We start from the raw sequence: 17528 nt of genomic DNA on the forward strand, positions 1-17528 counted from the left end.
TAGTAAAGGTTAGACTATTTAATGAATGATTTGGGGAAAACATTCCTTTTGATCCCTGTCTCACACCAATTTATTTATTTATTTGTTTGTTTGTTTATTTATTTATTTATTTATAAATTTAAATTCAATTTGCCAACATACAGTATAACACTCAGTGCTCATCCCATCAAGTGCCCTCCTTAATGCCCATCACCCAGTCACTGTATCACCCTACCCTCTTACCCTTCTGCAACCCTTTATTTGTTTCCCAGAGTTAAGAGTCTCTCATGGTTAGTCTTCCTAATTTTTTCCCACTCAGTTCTCCTCCTTTCTTATAATCCCTTTCACTATTTCTTATATTCCATGTATGAATGAAGCCAGATGATGATTGTCTTTCTCCAATTGACTTATTTCACTCAACATAATACCCTCCAGTTCCAACTACATCAAAGCAAGTGGAAGGTATTCATTCATCCTTTATGATGGCTGAGTAATATTCCAGTGTGTGTGTGTGTGTTTGTGTATATGTGTGTGTGTATGTGTGTATATATATATCTTTATCCATTCATCTGTTGAAGGATATCATTGCTCCTTCCACAGTTTGGCTATTGCAGACATTGCTGCTATGAACATTGGGATGCAAGTGTCCATTCACTGCATCTGTATCTTTGGGGTAAATACCCAATAGTGCCTTACACCAATTTAATTCCATCTAGATGATGCCAAGATTTACAGAAAACAAAACAAAACAAAACACTCTGTACTTTCTAAAAGATAATGATAATGAATATCTTTATACTCTTGCAGTAGAGTGATCTTTTACATATATCCAAATTTAAGATGACATTAAAGTCTTAAGGATAGAAGAAGTTTCATGTTTGGTATGTAAACCGAACCAGTGCTAGGGAGTACAAGTAGGAACAGAATCTCCCAGGATGGGATGCCTAGGTGGCTCAGCGGTTGAGCATCTACCTTTGGCTCAGGGCGTGATCCCAAGGTCCTGGGATCAAGTCCCACATCGGGCTCCCTGAAGGGAGCCTGCTTCTCCCTCTGCCTATGTCTCGGCTTCTTTCTGTCTTCCATGAATAAATAAATAAGTAAAATCTTTAAAAAAAAAAGAAAAAAAAAAAAGAATCTCCTAGAATGAAGAGAAACATGATCGTGTAGCAGTTTGCGGAAAATAATGATAAGTGTAAAAACAATAGTGAGTTAGTTAATGAAAGAGTTAAGACCAAAGGAAACAAATATGAAATGTCTAATTGCTCAAAGAATCTTTCCCAAATAAATAAGTTATCTTAACAGAACAAAAGAGCAGGCAGGCAAAACTGATAAAAGCTAGTAATGTGCCCAAGCCTACATGGCTAACTACTGGCAGAGATGGACTTTGAATCCAGATTTGCCTCACTCCCAAGCTCATGGTCTTTTTAGTCCCACATTTGTATGAACTAGCCATTAAAAAGCAATCTCTCAGGCAGCCCAGGTGGCTCAGCGGTTTAGCGCTACCTTCAGCCCAGGGTGTGATCCTGGAGACCCAGGATCAAGTCCCACATCAGGCTTCCTGCCTGGAGCCTGCTTCTCCCTCTCCTTGTGTCTCTGCCTCTCTCTCTCTCTCTCTCTCTCTCTCTCTCTCTCTCTCTCTCTCTCTTTGTGTCTCTCATGAATAAATAAAATATTTAAAAAAAGCAATTTCTCTACATGCAATGTGGTACTCTGGATTGAATCCTCAGATCAGAAAATGGAAATTATTGGAAAAACTGGTGAAATTCTAATAAAATCCAAAGTTTGGTTAATACAACACACCAATAGTAATCTTAGTTGTAATAATTATGCCATAATTATAGAAGATATTAACATTAGAAAACCGGATCAGAGGGTTGCAGGTCTGAAACTTCTTTTAAGGCTAAAATTATTCTAAAATAAAAAGTGTATTAAAAAATAAAATAAACCCCTTAAAAATGGTGCCTTGAGTACTATCTTAAAACCTATAAGTAGATGGGATCCCTGGGTGGTGCAGCGGTTTGGTGCCTGCCTTTGGCCCAGGGCGTGATCCTGGAGACCCGGGATCGAATCCCACGTCGGGCTCCCGGCATGGAGCCTGCTTCTCCCTCTGCCTGTGTCTCTGCCCCTCTCTCTCTCTCTCTGTGTGACTATCATAAATAAATAAAAATTTATTAAAAAAAAAAACCTGTAAGTAAAGATTTACTGCATGAAGTCCAATTTTTAAAAGGGCATGCTTTGCATTAAAAGCTTTGATTAAAAAAAAAAAAAAAAGCTTTGATTATAACAGGTTCATTAATGATTTTAAAAATCAATATCTACCTCAATTCTATAGTTTTTTAAAAATACTTATTTAACTTTCCATACCATGTTTCCTTTCATGTGAATAAAAATAAAGAATACTGTAAATAGTAGTCTTTAAAATATTGTGATGTGGTTGTAACGAACTGCTTTCTGCTTCTGCTACAGACATGACAAAAGTTTTGGGCTTGTAACAGCAAGAATTAAATTTAGAGGATGAATACAACTGCCTGACTTTAAGAGGTGTCAGATACTAAAAGAATCAGGACTTCAGAAATAAATGAATCCTAGGAGCCGAAAAGCTGAAGCATGTAATTAAGTAGAAAACTCAGAGGTAAGGAAAGAGGAGAAAAACGTTGAGAAAGAGGGAGAAGAAACAAAATAAAGGATGTTAATAAAAATCAGGGCTTATGGTGTCTCTAAGGAATTGAGATGTGATAAATAATGGGACAGGGGAAACAGTGATATGAATAGTAGTAAATCACATCACGTCACTGCCTCATGCAAAGCCTTTCAATGGCTCCTATCACTCACAGCATGAGCCAGAGATCCCTGGACCTTGATGACTTACCCCGTAGTCCCCCATCACTTCCCTGACTTTATCTTCCGCTATTCAGCCTCTCCGCACTGACTACCCTCGAGCCAGCTTGTCTCCAGGCTTTCCTTAGGTACTCCAGGTCTTTTGCTCCTGCAGATCTCCCAACCTAGAATGATCCTCCTCCAAGATATCACCAGGGTTTGCCCCTTTGCCTCCTTCAAGTTTTGCTCAAACACTAACTTTTCAGTGACTTACTTCTGTGAAATTCTATTTAAAATAGTAATGCCCTAAAAATCCCAATCTCTCCTACCCTGATCTTATTTTCTCCTAGCTGTTTCCACCATCTCTCACTCTAAATACATTCAATGTCTGTTTCCACAGTCACTAAGATGTAAGCTCTCATATTTTTGCCTGTTTTTTTTTTTTTTTACTGATATTTCCCCAGAGCTTAGGATAGTGCCAGGCACATAGTAGGTGATCAATAAATACTTGTTAAATCAACCAACACATAAGTGTGTTTTTCATTTCCATAATCAAAATAAGAATAATAAAAACATTTCCAAAGTAATAAAAGGAATCTTTTTGCATCCTTGTATTTTCGGGATATTTCTGATGTTGAACAATTGTGCTACATTATTTCAAAAGGGGTTTTTATCTTATGAAAGACTAGTGAGTTATATGCCTGGGATTATTTCAGCTGAAATACATTCATTGGCAGTCAGAAAGATACATTCTTTAGAGACCTGTTCTTATGAGCCTAAATAGCATTTAGATATTACTAGGAAAAACTTCCCCTCATAAAAACTTTACATGAACAAATATTCAGTGGTGTGATCCACTAAATTAATGGAATCATAAAATTCCAACCTCCTCATTTTGAAGATGAAAAAAAATGAGATCTATAAAAGTTGTCATTTCTTCACATTCATTTAGGACACAGCTGACAACGTGTACAACAGGAGCTAGCCCCAAACAAAAGACTAAAGCACTGCAGAATGGCCTAGCCCATACCCATATCCCAACGCCATCAAAATCCAGATTGGGCATTTTCAGTTCACTATTTGACTAAAGGTTCATTTTCTCCAATGTATTTCCATTTCATTGCTCAAAGATGCTTGTGAACAGTTGTTTCCTATTGTTTGAACACTTAAGATTCTCTTTGCATTAAGATCACCAGAATTGCAGTGTGATCACCTAAGTATTTTAGCATGCTCAAAGGCCACTGCACCATTCTGGAACACACTAAATATTCAGCCTCTTGCTCCAGACCTTTACCTTCCCTGAGAGAAGTGCGAGGCCAGCATATTTTACCAATTTCTTATTCTTTTCAGTAGATGGATTGTCAATTAACTCTCATGAAATCAAACAGAAGCAGCCTGCAAGGTCTGAAAATGTGTCACTTCTCTTTTTTAAAAAAAGATAATTCTTGTACTGAAAAACTGAACATGTGCCATTGTTTTGTCATACGTGAGGAAAAAAAAATCTGGCATTCTATTTTTTGCTTAGAGGTAGCAGAAGCAGTTAATCCACACATGTACACATACTCCCTGGGGCCCCAGACAGTCATCTCTGATGTCAGAGCGGCACACGGGCAGATACTTTCACAAAGAGAGTCTATAAATGAAGTTGCTATGGACCAAAACACCCGTATTGATTTTTAGTACAATTCAAAACACAAGAAAACATCAGTTTTCTGAGCAGCACACGCTGGGAAGGACAGGGAGAAATACACTGCAACAGTGCAGAGAAAGAAAAGGATAGAAGACAATTACATTAGCAAACATCTTAGTGTTCTTTCGGGTTGTTTGTTTCTAAGTTCAAAGAACTGAGAGGCTTGAGCTATGTTGAAAGGTTCTTAGCTGAAAACCTAAGATTGCTCATTTACTGACACTGTGCTCACAGTTGGAAGCCTGGGTCTTCAGGAAATAAAGCCACATAACCCTTTGAATGCTTGAACATCCCCTTCAAAGCCCAAAGAGTTCTTTCTATTTCTCAATTAATACTGCCCTTCCCACCTAGCCTCCCATCTGCAAATGGCAGAGTTGTCCAAATGGCATTATAAATACATTATTTACCAACACATCATTAAGTTTGCTGCAAGCAAATATTTTCCCTCCAAGGCAGAGATCTTTGGAAGGGAGGTTCAGGATCAGGAGAAACCAGCCAGCACTTACCATGGCCCCCTCACTTCTTCTTTGGGCAACTTCTCGCTGCAGTCGGGCCACAGCCAATTTCTCCCTGGAGAAACAAGAGCACATGGTTAGTTGCCTATTCTTCTCAGGGTAGAGGTACACTGGCATGGCTTTGAAACATTCTTTTGAGGTCTCCAGAGGAACTCCTTCCTTGGTTTAGCTCACTTCCTCCACTAAACTTTCTATAAATATTTAAAGTCATTCGTGCATTGTTTTCATTGAGTGTCATGAAAGAGATTTTTTTTTTTGCTTTGGATTTTATAAAAGCCAAATAAACACTGAATGCTAAGTAAAAGCTTCCCTTTACGTTTATTAACATAAATAATTTGGAAACAAATTTTCTGTGGCTAAAATACTGTCCTTTCTGTATCAACTTGGCTTGCATATGATTAATTTTATTTCTTTTGTTGCTTTGTACTGATCGTGAATTTTAAAAGGCAAACAAATCTGTATCATGCTTGAAATAATAATAGAAAATCACTTACAGAGTTTGCTACATTCAAGGTACCATGCTGAGTATTTTATCTGATCTTATATGAGCCTAACAGCAACCTTATAACAGGTTTTATTATCCCCATTTATAGATTTGGAAACTGAGGCTCAGACACGCTAAGTAGCAGACCAAGCTCCCAGCTGGTACCTATTAACTGCATTAGGATCAAACTTGATGTTTTATTTCACAAATCCTAAATAAAAATTTTGTTTATCATTTTTCAGAGCTGAGAAAATATCTAAAATCTAAAAATGTTTATTTTAGCACTCTTTATTTTACAACGGGGTCCATTTCATGTCTTTTATAATTGTAATTCTGATTTCATATAGAAAAAAATTAATATTCATCCAAATGTTAAGAAGATTTTGTAAAGTGATGAAATACTACATTTTGGATAGTTTGTCAATGATTCTTAAGAAAAAAGTTTACTGGGACGCCTGGATGGCTCAGTGGTTGAGCGTCTGTCTGCCTTTGGCTCAGGTCCTGATCCTGAGACCCGGAATCGAGTCCCAATCGGGCTCCTTGCGGGGAGCCTGCTTCTCCCTCTGCTTGTGTCTCTGCCATTCTCTCTTTCTCTCTCTCTTTCTGTCTCTCGTGAATGAATGAATGAGTAAATAAATAAATATCTTTAAGGAAAAAAAGTTTACAGATGAAGTAGGGGTAACTGAACCCTTCCAGTAATCTTCTAGTCTTAGTTTTAACAAGGAGTTCCCCCAAAAGCTTTCTACTGCTATCAAATTGTGAAACCATTTGTGTTATACTTCATCCCTCAGCCTTTCCTCTACATGGGACAGGACCAGCAATTCAGCTATTTGCAAACAGCAAGGGACAGCCTGGATTCACAGCTGAGTGAGAAGATTTCTCTAGGCCTAACTGCTTGGGCTTTTGAAATGCCTTTGACTGCCAAGAAGACATGTGCTTCAGGTTAGTTACAGTTAAGTAATTTTTTTTTTTTTTTTTTTAGTAGGAATAGTTCTTTTTGAATTCGTGCCTAAAGAGACAGACTAGAAGGAATAAAACTAGAACCAGGAGATCCCCGAGGGGAACAAATTTCGGGAGCTTGGGGCAGCACCCATGCATAGAGCCTGTGGGAGAAGGCAACAAACTCAAGAGAAAGAAGCCAGGAAGAGATGAAATCATGCACCTATTTGTGAGGTGAGCAAGGCAGAAATCTCTGTGTTCTCTGACTCAAGCCCTAATGAGCAGATGAAAGAAGCAAAGAATTGAAAGAGAAAAATATGGGGATCCCTGGGTGGCGCTGCGGTTTAGCGCCTGCCTTTGGCCCAGGGCGCGATCCTGGAGACCCGGGATCGAATCCCACATCGGGCTCCCGGTGCATGGAGCCTGCTTCTCTCTCTGCCTGTGTCTCTGCCTCTCTCTCTCTCTCTGTGTGACTATCATAAATAAATAAAAATTAAAAAAAAAAGAGAAAAATATGACCAACTTCTGGTTTAAGATGAAAAATAAAAACATGGTAAATATGTAGACAAAAGAAACCAGAGAACTTACCCTATATACTTTATGATGGAGCAGTTCCACCCTGGGGTGGTATATACCCAACAGAAATGCATATATATGCTCAGTAAAAGACATGTACTAGAATGTTCATAGATGCACTGATTGTTATCACTTTAAACTAAAAATGTGCACCCCATTAGCAACAGAATGGATAAACTTCTACATCATTATACACTGAGATACCAGAAAGGACTGAGAAGGAGTCTAAGCACAACAACATATGGGCCATGGCAAGCATATGAAAGAAGCAAACACAGAAGAATATATAGTTTATGATTCCATTTATATAAAGTGCAAAGACAGGCAAAACTCCCATGTAGCTCGATAAGGCAAGAAAAATAAAAGACGTGAATATCAAAAAAGAGAAGGTAAAACTGTCTCTGTTCACAGATGGCAATTTTCTAAATAGAAAATAATAAGGAACTTACAAAACAACTATACAGCTAATATCTGAATTCAGCAGTCACAGATATAAGCCAATTCACAAAAAACAATTGTGTTTTTACATAGTAGCAGCAAACAATTGGAAAGTTTAAAAAATTCATTTATAATTGTGTCAAAATATAAATATGAAATGTAAAAAAAAGATTTGTCAGACTCCTACAACGAAAACTAAAACAAATGATTTGAACAATTAAAGGAGACTACACACAACACACTCTTTCTCTCTCTCTCTCTGCAGATTCAGGTCTCTTGAAAGGGTCTCAGGAACACTCAGCATCCTAGCACTACACATGAAGAACTTAAACTATAAGATACAGAACTAAAATGGAAGGATGGTCTGGAAAATTTCCTGGAATCATTATTCCTGATTGCTGAATCTTCAGCACAAGACTGAATGAATATACATGCTAACAGCATAACTATTTTTTACAAGAGCCGTTTAGCGTAAAGAAGACATTCCTAGAAACAGAGCAAAGTCTATCTTAGCACAATCATCCTACTAAATGATGAAAGAGTCCTCATACGGCTTAAAGGTTAGGAACATCACTATTTTTTCCTTAAAATAATCAGCCTTTATAACACTCTTAGGAGTGTTAGGTTTCGGTGAAATCTTATAAAATTCAATTTGAAAGAAAAATTTAATAGTTTTAGCCATTACATAGTTTTTAAGAAGGAAAATATTAGGAATTCATGAATTTTATACTCTGCCCACACATTATATTTTTAGGCATTTAACAAATAGTGAGTGGACCAATGTGAAAGGCTCATCTTCAAAGTGGCAGCATGTTAGCCATTTGATTTGGTGCAACAGAGCAAAATATGTGGCAACGGGAAACATCGGCTTAAGTCTGACCTACCACCATGTAACCAGAGATGTGCCCAACTTCAAACAGCCATGTGGAAATGTGTGACACAAACATGGGGAATCTCAGTGCAGTCTGGGTCATGATAAAGACAATCCCCAACTGGAGCCCTGCAACCTAGACCTCCTTATTGTAAGTTGTAAAATTGCTTAAGTCTAGTTACTTGGGAGCTACCCTGATTCAAAGTAGTTAGGTACTGAATGAGCAGAATTTGAGAAAAGGGCAAATACAGCTGTCTCTAAAACCATGCTCTGTAATTGGTTTAAGTCATTTATTTATTCAGGAAATGCAATACACGTAATGTCATGGAGCAGATATCTCTAAGGCGTATAAGTAACAGCCAGGGGTTTTCCATAGCATAGGCAGGACCAGACCAGTACCATCTAAGTTCCACTAAGCAAAGCATCCCAATTTTGACCTATTTTATATTGTAAATTTCTGAATCCTTTTTCCTTTGAAAGAGAATTTCAAGGCCAAAAGAACAAAAAAGAATACTTTCTTGAGGTTTGGTACTTTCTAGTTCCCAAATCTTTCATATCATTGGTATTCCATGAGTTTGCAGGATTTTTGCTTTTAGTAGGAATTATATTTTATTTTTGTATGAATGAGTTATCATTCTTTACAAAATTAAGGAAGTGAAAGAGTTGTTGGATGGGAAAAGCATCTATGATGAAATTCTCAGCATTTCTAGATATTCCCATTTCTAGAAATGGGAATATCTCACTCATCAAATCATCAACTTAGTCAAAGTATTAAAAATAAATGGGTCTGCCTTTTTAATGGTCATCTCATTTGTCCTTGGGTTCAGCAGTTCCTTGGCAAACCATATCTTCAAACCCCCAAGGTCCCAATATATGTGTGAAACCAAATGGGACCAGCATCTTTTTCATGCAAATTCAGGGTTCTTAAAAACAGCTTTGTTCAAAAAATAAAGAAAGAATCCTTGACTTGCATGCTACCCAAGGCAAATTAAACACAGTCACATACACACACACTCTTGCTCCTATTTGAGGACCTTAGCTCATCTGCTGGAAACAGACAACTGTGCTTTTGCAATGCATTACTGTTTTGTTTTGTGTTTGTAGCAAAGCCAGTAGCTCATTATGAAGCGGGCATTGACTTTATGATTGCAAAACAAATGCCCAGGGATATCTTATTGAGAGCTGTGGATCCTTATTTACAGAATAGGGATAAAGGAAGGATATAAAGAATACACACACAATGAAACAAAAGAGACCACAAACACTTCTCTTTCAGTTAAATGCAAAAAGAATTCTTCCCTCCAAGAGGGATGAAACAGAACTACTTTTCCTATTCAATTTTTTTACCCAAAAGGTGAATGAGTCCTAGGTTTCTGAAGTCTGTCAGCATAGTCCCAGATAATTTCAACTAAAGATAATAAACAGCAACAACAAAAATATTTATGTGAACTGTGGATCCTCACAATACCACTGACACAAATGCAGTTTAAGCCCATGGGAAGATCGTCCTCAATGAAGACAACAGGATGTTGGCATTTATAAAGTCCAGAAAGACCTGCAAGGTTTGCATGGTCAGAAAAACAATCAGCAGCTTGAAGAGGATGAATATATTCAGTCTGTGATGTGTGGAGACCACAAACTTAAGGGCACTGCAGAGCCATCTGTTGCATGAGTGTCAAAGACAGGGCTGTCTGGAGACAAATCAATGTTCTATTGCAACTCCAAGGCAGCCCAGCACATACCTGAATGGGTGAGAATGAAACCAGTGAGCAGCTCCGCTCTCCACCAGGCAGATGGGACCCCCACCCCCACGATGCCCTGGAGGAAGAACAGCACCAGCACACAGTGTAAGTGTGAAGAATTATGTCTACTCATTGTGAGTCTCCTTGCCCCAAACCACTCTATACAAATAGTGCTTTAGGCACACCAAGGAAGCTGCCAGTATAGTAGGTACTGTGTTTTGATGAAACTGCCAAGTCATTTGTGCCATCTCTACTTGACTTTCCTAGAAAAATAAAGAATAACCAGAAATAAAACAAATATAACAAAAATAGCTACAAAAATAAAGGAAAGGCCTGCTCATATATGTATTTTAAAAAAATCTTGGGCATCTTATAAACCCAAAGATACTGTGGTATTGATGAATCCTATAGTACCCCCAAAATACCCTAACTTCATGTTAGTTTTGGTTCTTAGGTTAAGTTATTATATTCCAAAGAATTTCAAATTCTTAAATACATAGTTACATATGATATAATATATACATCAATCTCTTCCAATTTATTCAGAATATTTTTGCCAAATGACCATGTAATCCAATGATGATGAAAATTCTGACTCATTCAGCAGTGTGAATTCACTCTCTGCCTGGCGCTGTTCTAGACCCCAGGAAATATGGATAGACTCTCCTACTTTTAGAGAGCTCAGGGTCTAATAGAGAGCACACCTAAGCAAATCAGTGTCCTAAGGTGGAATAAGCACAACAGAAGAGTACTGCATTCAAAGCTGGATTTTAACATTGAAGTTAGGTGATAATATTATCAGAAGATTGAAATTGAACTCCTTTAAATGGGAAGGTACATTCTATTTCTAAGATAAAATCGTTTTTTAAGTTCATATTTTTCAGCAACAAGTCACATAGGGAAAACAGGGTTTTCCTCATAAATATTTTAACTATGAAGAATCTCTCATATGTTTGACTGCTACTCCCTAAATTCTTCAAGTCTTTTTAATGCAATAGTATTATACTTTACTGCACATTTGGGTCATAGTTTTATCCAGGTCACCTCTTTCAGAGACAATGTGACTGACTTATTTTGCCTCTTCTGTTTCAATACATTGTATCATCATATCTCTATTTTTAAAAGATAATAGTATAAATAACGTTTAGTAATTAGTATGTCAAGCACTACCCTAAATACTTTACATGAAATATTTCAACCTCAAACAATGCCATGACATGTTCATTATCATCTCTGTGATACACAGCAATGATTCTCAAAATTTTTGGATTTGGAACCTCTTTACACTTTTGAAAACAATCACTGAGGGCTCCAAAGAGCTTTTGTTTCTGTGGGTTCTATCAACATTTACCATATTCCAAATTAAACCAAGACTTCAAAAATACATATTAATATATTTGAAATAATAGTAACTCCATCACAGGTTAGTGTAAGCAACATATAATTATGAAGATAACTATAGATTCCAGAACAAAAATTAAGAAGAAGAGTGGCACTGTTTTATACTTTTGCAAATGTCTTTAATATCTGGCTAACAAAAATTATGTGGGTTTTCCTTTCTCCTTCTACATTCAGAATTTTGCAATGTCACATGTTGAGTAGCTTCTGGCAAACCAGTATATGCCCATGACCAAGGAGAGTGAAAAACATAACATAGTCTTCCTATAAAATTAGTTTTGACTTATAGATTCCCTGAAAATATCATAGGGCCCTTGGAGTCCTGTGGTCCAGAGATGGAACACTGTTGATGTACCTTCCGAGGGGAATAAGGCTCAAATGGGCTGAAAAACATGCCCAACAAGCCATTGCTCTTAAATTTAAATATCATCATGCATGCTTCCCAAATGTGCAAAATAGCAGTGAATACATATTTAGTTAAAATCTCAATTGTTAGAACTTGTACTTCTGTATCTACCAGCACCTGTTACCATCACCTCTACTGCTAAGAAAGTAGCCACAAGTAATGAATGAAATTATTGAGAATGAAATTTCTAAGCATTTTAATGCCAATCAATGTGAAAACCACTGGTAGAATTTTTCTGGGATACACTGAATTTCAAGTACCTCCATTTCTGGCATAGTAGAACAAAAATACTAAACAAACTCCCAATATAAACCTGTGCTCAGGCATAGATTTTGTTTCAATTAATACCCCTCCACACACCCTGAGCATTTTTCCCTACAAGGATATCACCAAATGGCTACAAGGAATTAGATAGATGACTACTGTCATTTGTACCTTGGGGCAGAGAGTCACACTTAAAATCTTGGGGAAAGGTTTCAATTAATCACAGCCTTCCCCATTTCTGAGTGGGCCCTAAGAATAAGAGCATGGTGGCGACCTAGTGTGTCTATAAGGAAAGCAGGTCATCTACCCCAGGAGGCCTAGGACCATTCTCTGCATACAGAGGCATCCTGGGGAGTCACCCGCCACAGAAGCATGACAATGCCGAGTGCCAGGTGCGCTTGTGGAGTGGGCAGATGGAGAAAGCAGTGGCAGCAGTCCCTTCATAACAGCTAAATCAATTAGCCTTTCCAAAGCAGATCATTTAATTACTCATCCACTCAGATACTCAGGGTGAGAAAAAATTTGAGAAACTTTTAGACATAGAGCCCAGACGAAACAAACTTCTTCATGCATCCTTTCTAATACATAATGTCTATGTTGGCTCCAAAACTCTAAAACACAAAAATTTACCCCCTATTACTTACTTTAAGGAAACTTCTTTCCATCCACAATGCATACGAGTCAGTAAGTTAAGAGTACATTTTACATTGGTGATCTTCATGTGATTTTGTTCAGGAATAACTAAAAGGGAGCAAGACTCAACATGGCCAACAGGCACACCCCACTGACTCTGGAAGAGAGTAGGAGTTTAATAATGTTGTGCGGGATGATTAAGGAATTCCCTCTCGCTCCTCCAACACATAATAAACAAAAAAGACATTTTAAATAAGTTGGTGTATTGAAATACAGAGATCATTAGTAAAAACAAACCCTAACTTTAGCTATCTGCTTTTCTGAAGGTCTGTCTTACCCACCCCCACCCCATGGTTCTCCTTATAGAGCTTTCTGGACCTTCTGCAATTTTTTTTCTAAACTTCTAGGACCTTAAATGTCGCTCACATAAGTGTTCCTGAAATTTTTCTACCCTGAATGCTCTTCTACTGGCAAAAATGATGTCTCAAATTGCATCTATATTTTAATTTCCTGATTCAGAAATTCATCCATAGAGTCCCTCCTGCTGCCTGTAACAATTGCCTGCTATCTGTTTCTCTCCCCTAATCAGCTCTAATACCCAGAGGACTGGGACTTTATGGTCTTCCTAGTCCATGGCACACACACATACCCTCAATGAATCAGAGCAAAGATGGCCTCACGACTTAAGGCAAGATCACAGGCTGCCTCCACCCATATTAAGTATCAGAGGTTAGTCCCATGTCCAGAGCTTAACAAATGTACCAGTAAAACCACTCTCTTCAATCCCTACTATTGGAGTCACACACGAAGCACTTGGTAGATGTTAGATGTACCAACTAATATTGTTAGTAAATGAATATACCAATGAACAAATAAACTTGTCTTTCTGGGTTTTCTCCTTTTTATTTTTACTTGGAACTCTCAGGTCTCACTAGAATAATATATGCTTTCATCACAACATTGTTGATGCACACAGATTCTACTGACTTATTTCATGCAATACTAAGTAAAGGCAACCTCATTATCTTCTTCTCTTCTCTATCCCAAAGTTCCCCTACATAACGTGTTTCTGAAATACATATTAGAGCAAAACCCACCCAAGTTTAAATATGAATATCTAGTCTTAACTTTTGCAGTAACTTATTTTTTGATCAAAAAGTCAGTTCATGGGCTTGAAAACAGAAGTCCTTGAGATATAGTTTTTATGCATCATTGAAAAGCCACTCAATTTCCTAAACCTAATTTTCACTTCTGAAAAAAACCTAGATCTTAGAATGAGGATTCCTTATATTTCCATGTTTTTTAAGAAACTTGGAATTCCCCATATTTTCATGCACTGCCCCCATTTTTCTTACCTTAATATTAAAACTCCACTCTTAAAGGTCAGTATTATGTCTGGCAAATAAGAAAAACTTGGTAAAATAACAGAATTGTATCAATAAAGTTTGATTTTCTTCCATCAATTTTGGTAGCACTCAAAAATGATGGGCTATATGTAGTTTACTATAGAAAGGGAATTCTTAGGGAAAACAAAACATATGCTAACCATCTCTTAGGGAGCCTTCCATACCTGTCAGTGTGTACAATAGCCCTTATGTGACAATTAATTTCATTTCCATGGCTTTCAATTATCAATGGCCCTGAAATTATATTCTGTCTCTGTTTTTCATGAAGGTCCCAAGACAGTATCTGTGACTAGATTTAAGCCATCTATCAAGACTCAGAAGAATAAGGCTTGTAGGTTCCTAAGAGAAGATGTTGAAAGGGATAATGCAGGAAGCACTGGTGGACTACGATACAGTCAAGTTTACACTTAAAACTTCCTTCCCTCATTTATGGAATGAGTTACACAGACAAGACAAATTCTGCTCAACAAAAGCATGGCTTTTAAGATAGACTGACAATGTCATCAATTCATTACCCAAATATTATGCCATCTGCTATGTTGGAGGCACTCTGTCAGGCTCTACGGAAGAAACAATGATGAGGAGGCTGAATTGCTGTAGTCAAAGAGCATTCTGTGTCTACATCCAGTGCTATAGGTTGAACTGTCCCCCAAAACTTCTATATAGAAGTCCTAACTCCCAGTATGCAGAACGTGACCTTATTTGGAAGTGGTCAAGTTATCGTAGGTCATTAGAGTGGGTCCTAATCCAGTATGACTGGAGTCCTTAAAGGGACAGATTTGAAGATAGACACACAGGAAGAACACTATAAGTGATGGATGCACAGATTAGGATGATGTGTCTACAAGCCAAGGGATGCCAAAGATTGCCAGCAAGCTACCAGAAGCTAGGAGAGAGGCCTGGAACAGATTCTCCCTCACAGCCCTGAGAAGGAAGCAACCCTGTCAACACCTTGATCATAGACTTCTAGGCTTTAGAACTGTGAGATGGTAAATTTCTGTTGTTTAACCCATCCACTGTGTGGTATTTTGCTGAGGCAGCCTTAGCAAAAAATAAAAGCTATCAACTATATATGTTTGAACACAGTACATCTCTACAAATACACAAATATACAAATAATCTGGTAAAATATAATGGTGCTCCAAGCAAAGTGTAATATATTTTCAGCAGAAGGACTGTTTACTTCTGATTAGAAAATAATGGAAGTCTTTATAGAGGAAGTGGTAGTCACATTTCACACAAGTTAAGAGCCATAAAAAGTCAGAAGCCAAACAGGAATTTATGACTATAGAGCTATAAACTATTGACTGCAAAGCTGTTTTTTTTTTATATTTGACACTTCTTCTACATGTCATTTCTCAAGAGAGTTTATGACAACTATATGAAAGATTCAAATGGTACACCTCATATCTAAACTTCCACAGGTATACATTCTCTTAGCCAGAAAAGCATTTTTAGTACTTTCATCTTCATACTCTTTTTACTCACTCTGATGTCCAGTATAAGATAAGGTGCTATCTTGGTGCTCTATTATAAGAATAATGACTTGGAAGGTTTTCTAGACTGGGGATAATTTGCAAATACACTAACTCACTCTCTGGCTGCCATCTCCATTACATGGATATACTCTAGTTACTTGCAGGTGACTGGGAATTAGGTAACATTTGGTCCTGGAACTGGTCTGTCTAGAGACAGAACCATAACCAGGCCCTCATTAGCTCAAGTCTCTACCAAACTGAACCATTATCAAGCCTTAAAAGAAATATAAATTGTCTGATATTTAGAAATCATTCAACTTAATAACCTTCCCCCAAAGCATTCAGTATTTTCTGATGCTTTGATCATTTGCCAAATCATTTTTATGAGCCCATAATCTATCAGAACCAGCCTCACCTACTTTCCTTCAGAATTCTTTTCACTATTGAGCTTTATAACCTGATTGGATTCTTCTTTTCTAATCTTTTCACATAGACTGTATGTATTTGATTTCTCCTGCAAGTAACAAAAACAAACTCCAGCCAGAATAAGAAAGATAAGGCATTTTATTGAGACCATGATACTTTAGGAGGAACTGAACCACCAAACCCTATGAAGGGCAATAACCAAGGTACCTCCAGGGGTCTCTGCAATGAGAATTCATAGACCCTCTCATTAGAAGTTCCCATGATGCCCTGGCCTAGCTCTGAGGACTCCTGGTTTCCATTTCCCATCACTTTCACAATTTAAACTCCCTGGAATAAGGTCCTGATTGGCATAGTTTGAATGAGGCACACACTCTGGCTTGGTGAGCTTTGGGTCTGGGGTTAGGGTCATATAGCACTATCTTAGGCATGCTCCTCCCTATTATAGACTGGCAACTGATCTCAGGGAAGTAAACAATTATTAGTGTATACCACATAGGTTAGTCATGTGCACTTCACATGTGTTGTCTTTTCTTTGGAAAATGCGTCCTGTATAATCCTAATTAATTGTTACTTGAATCTATAGCAAAAATAAACAACCAGATATCTTATATTTTTAATTTAGTAATTTTTTACATTCATTCCAACTGGACTAAATCCATTTGAGGTTTTCTGTTAAAATACCTATCTGGAATTAAGCCTATATCTCTTTCTTCAGACTGTCTCGATATGTCCACTATCACTGTGGCTTAAAAATTTACATTGAGTTTACTTCTCATTTCTATCTTCTAGAATATACAACTAGCCTTTAGTCTATATATTGCTTTTTGATTGTCTTCCTGTCTCCATTGTCATCATGACTCAGTTTATATTGAGCACATTCACAGAAATGTTATCAACTATCTATCATGTACACGTTCCCACAACTCGTATAATATCAGAACCAGAGAGTATGCTCTGGAGACACAAACAAATCAGGAAACACCTTCCTGTTCTATTTCCTATGCTTCACACCATTACCAGCAAAACTGTTCAAATTACCAACAATATGATTTTAAAAGACCCAGGCACTTTTAAGGGATGTCATTTTAGAAAATCTAGAGAATAAGAGAGTAACTAACTCATATCTCCCCATATTCTTTGTAAATAGACAATCTAATTGTGGCGAAATACGTACAGTATTCAATCAGTATCTGAGCTGATCAGTAGCAAAAATCAACAAAAAAAGTGAAATATGGGAACCTTTAGAGGGAAAAGGAAGACAGAGAATAGGAAAACAAAGTCTAATGTCTAAGAGATAAGAAATGAAAGGGAACCAATCTGTGAAATAATTTCAGATACACTGCACCATGTAAGACTCTAATGGAGAAGAAGAATATCCTTAGATTCAAGATCATCTAGGATATTCTCAACAGAGATAAAAGTGTTTTAGAAAACAGGAAAGCAATCATTATACCAACAGCAATGATATT

The 17528-nt window shown here is 37.3% G+C and overlaps 1 protein-coding gene across 11 annotated transcripts in view; it reads right to left on the bottom strand.

Annotated features, from left to right (window-relative positions):
* NCKAP5 (NCK associated protein 5) overlaps nt 1–17528 on the bottom strand; it is a 973837-nt gene that overhangs the window by 519558 nt on the left and 436751 nt on the right. For 10 of the 11 annotated variants that reach the window (XM_038565025.1, XM_038565023.1, XM_038565024.1 and 7 more), the window contains one exon: nt 4990–5053. In XM_038565025.1, the coding sequence (XP_038420953.1) occupies nt 4990–5053 (64 nt within the window). Of the gene's footprint in view, nt 1–4989; nt 5054–12760; nt 12907–13398; nt 13587–17528 lie in introns of those variants that run through there. The other variant, XM_038565031.1, reaches the window with a different exon arrangement.

This window comes from Canis lupus, chromosome 19, assembly GCF_011100685.1.
Source record: "Canis lupus familiaris isolate Mischka breed German Shepherd chromosome 19, alternate assembly UU_Cfam_GSD_1.0, whole genome shotgun sequence".
NCBI lineage: Eukaryota > Metazoa > Chordata > Mammalia > Carnivora > Canidae > Canis > Canis lupus.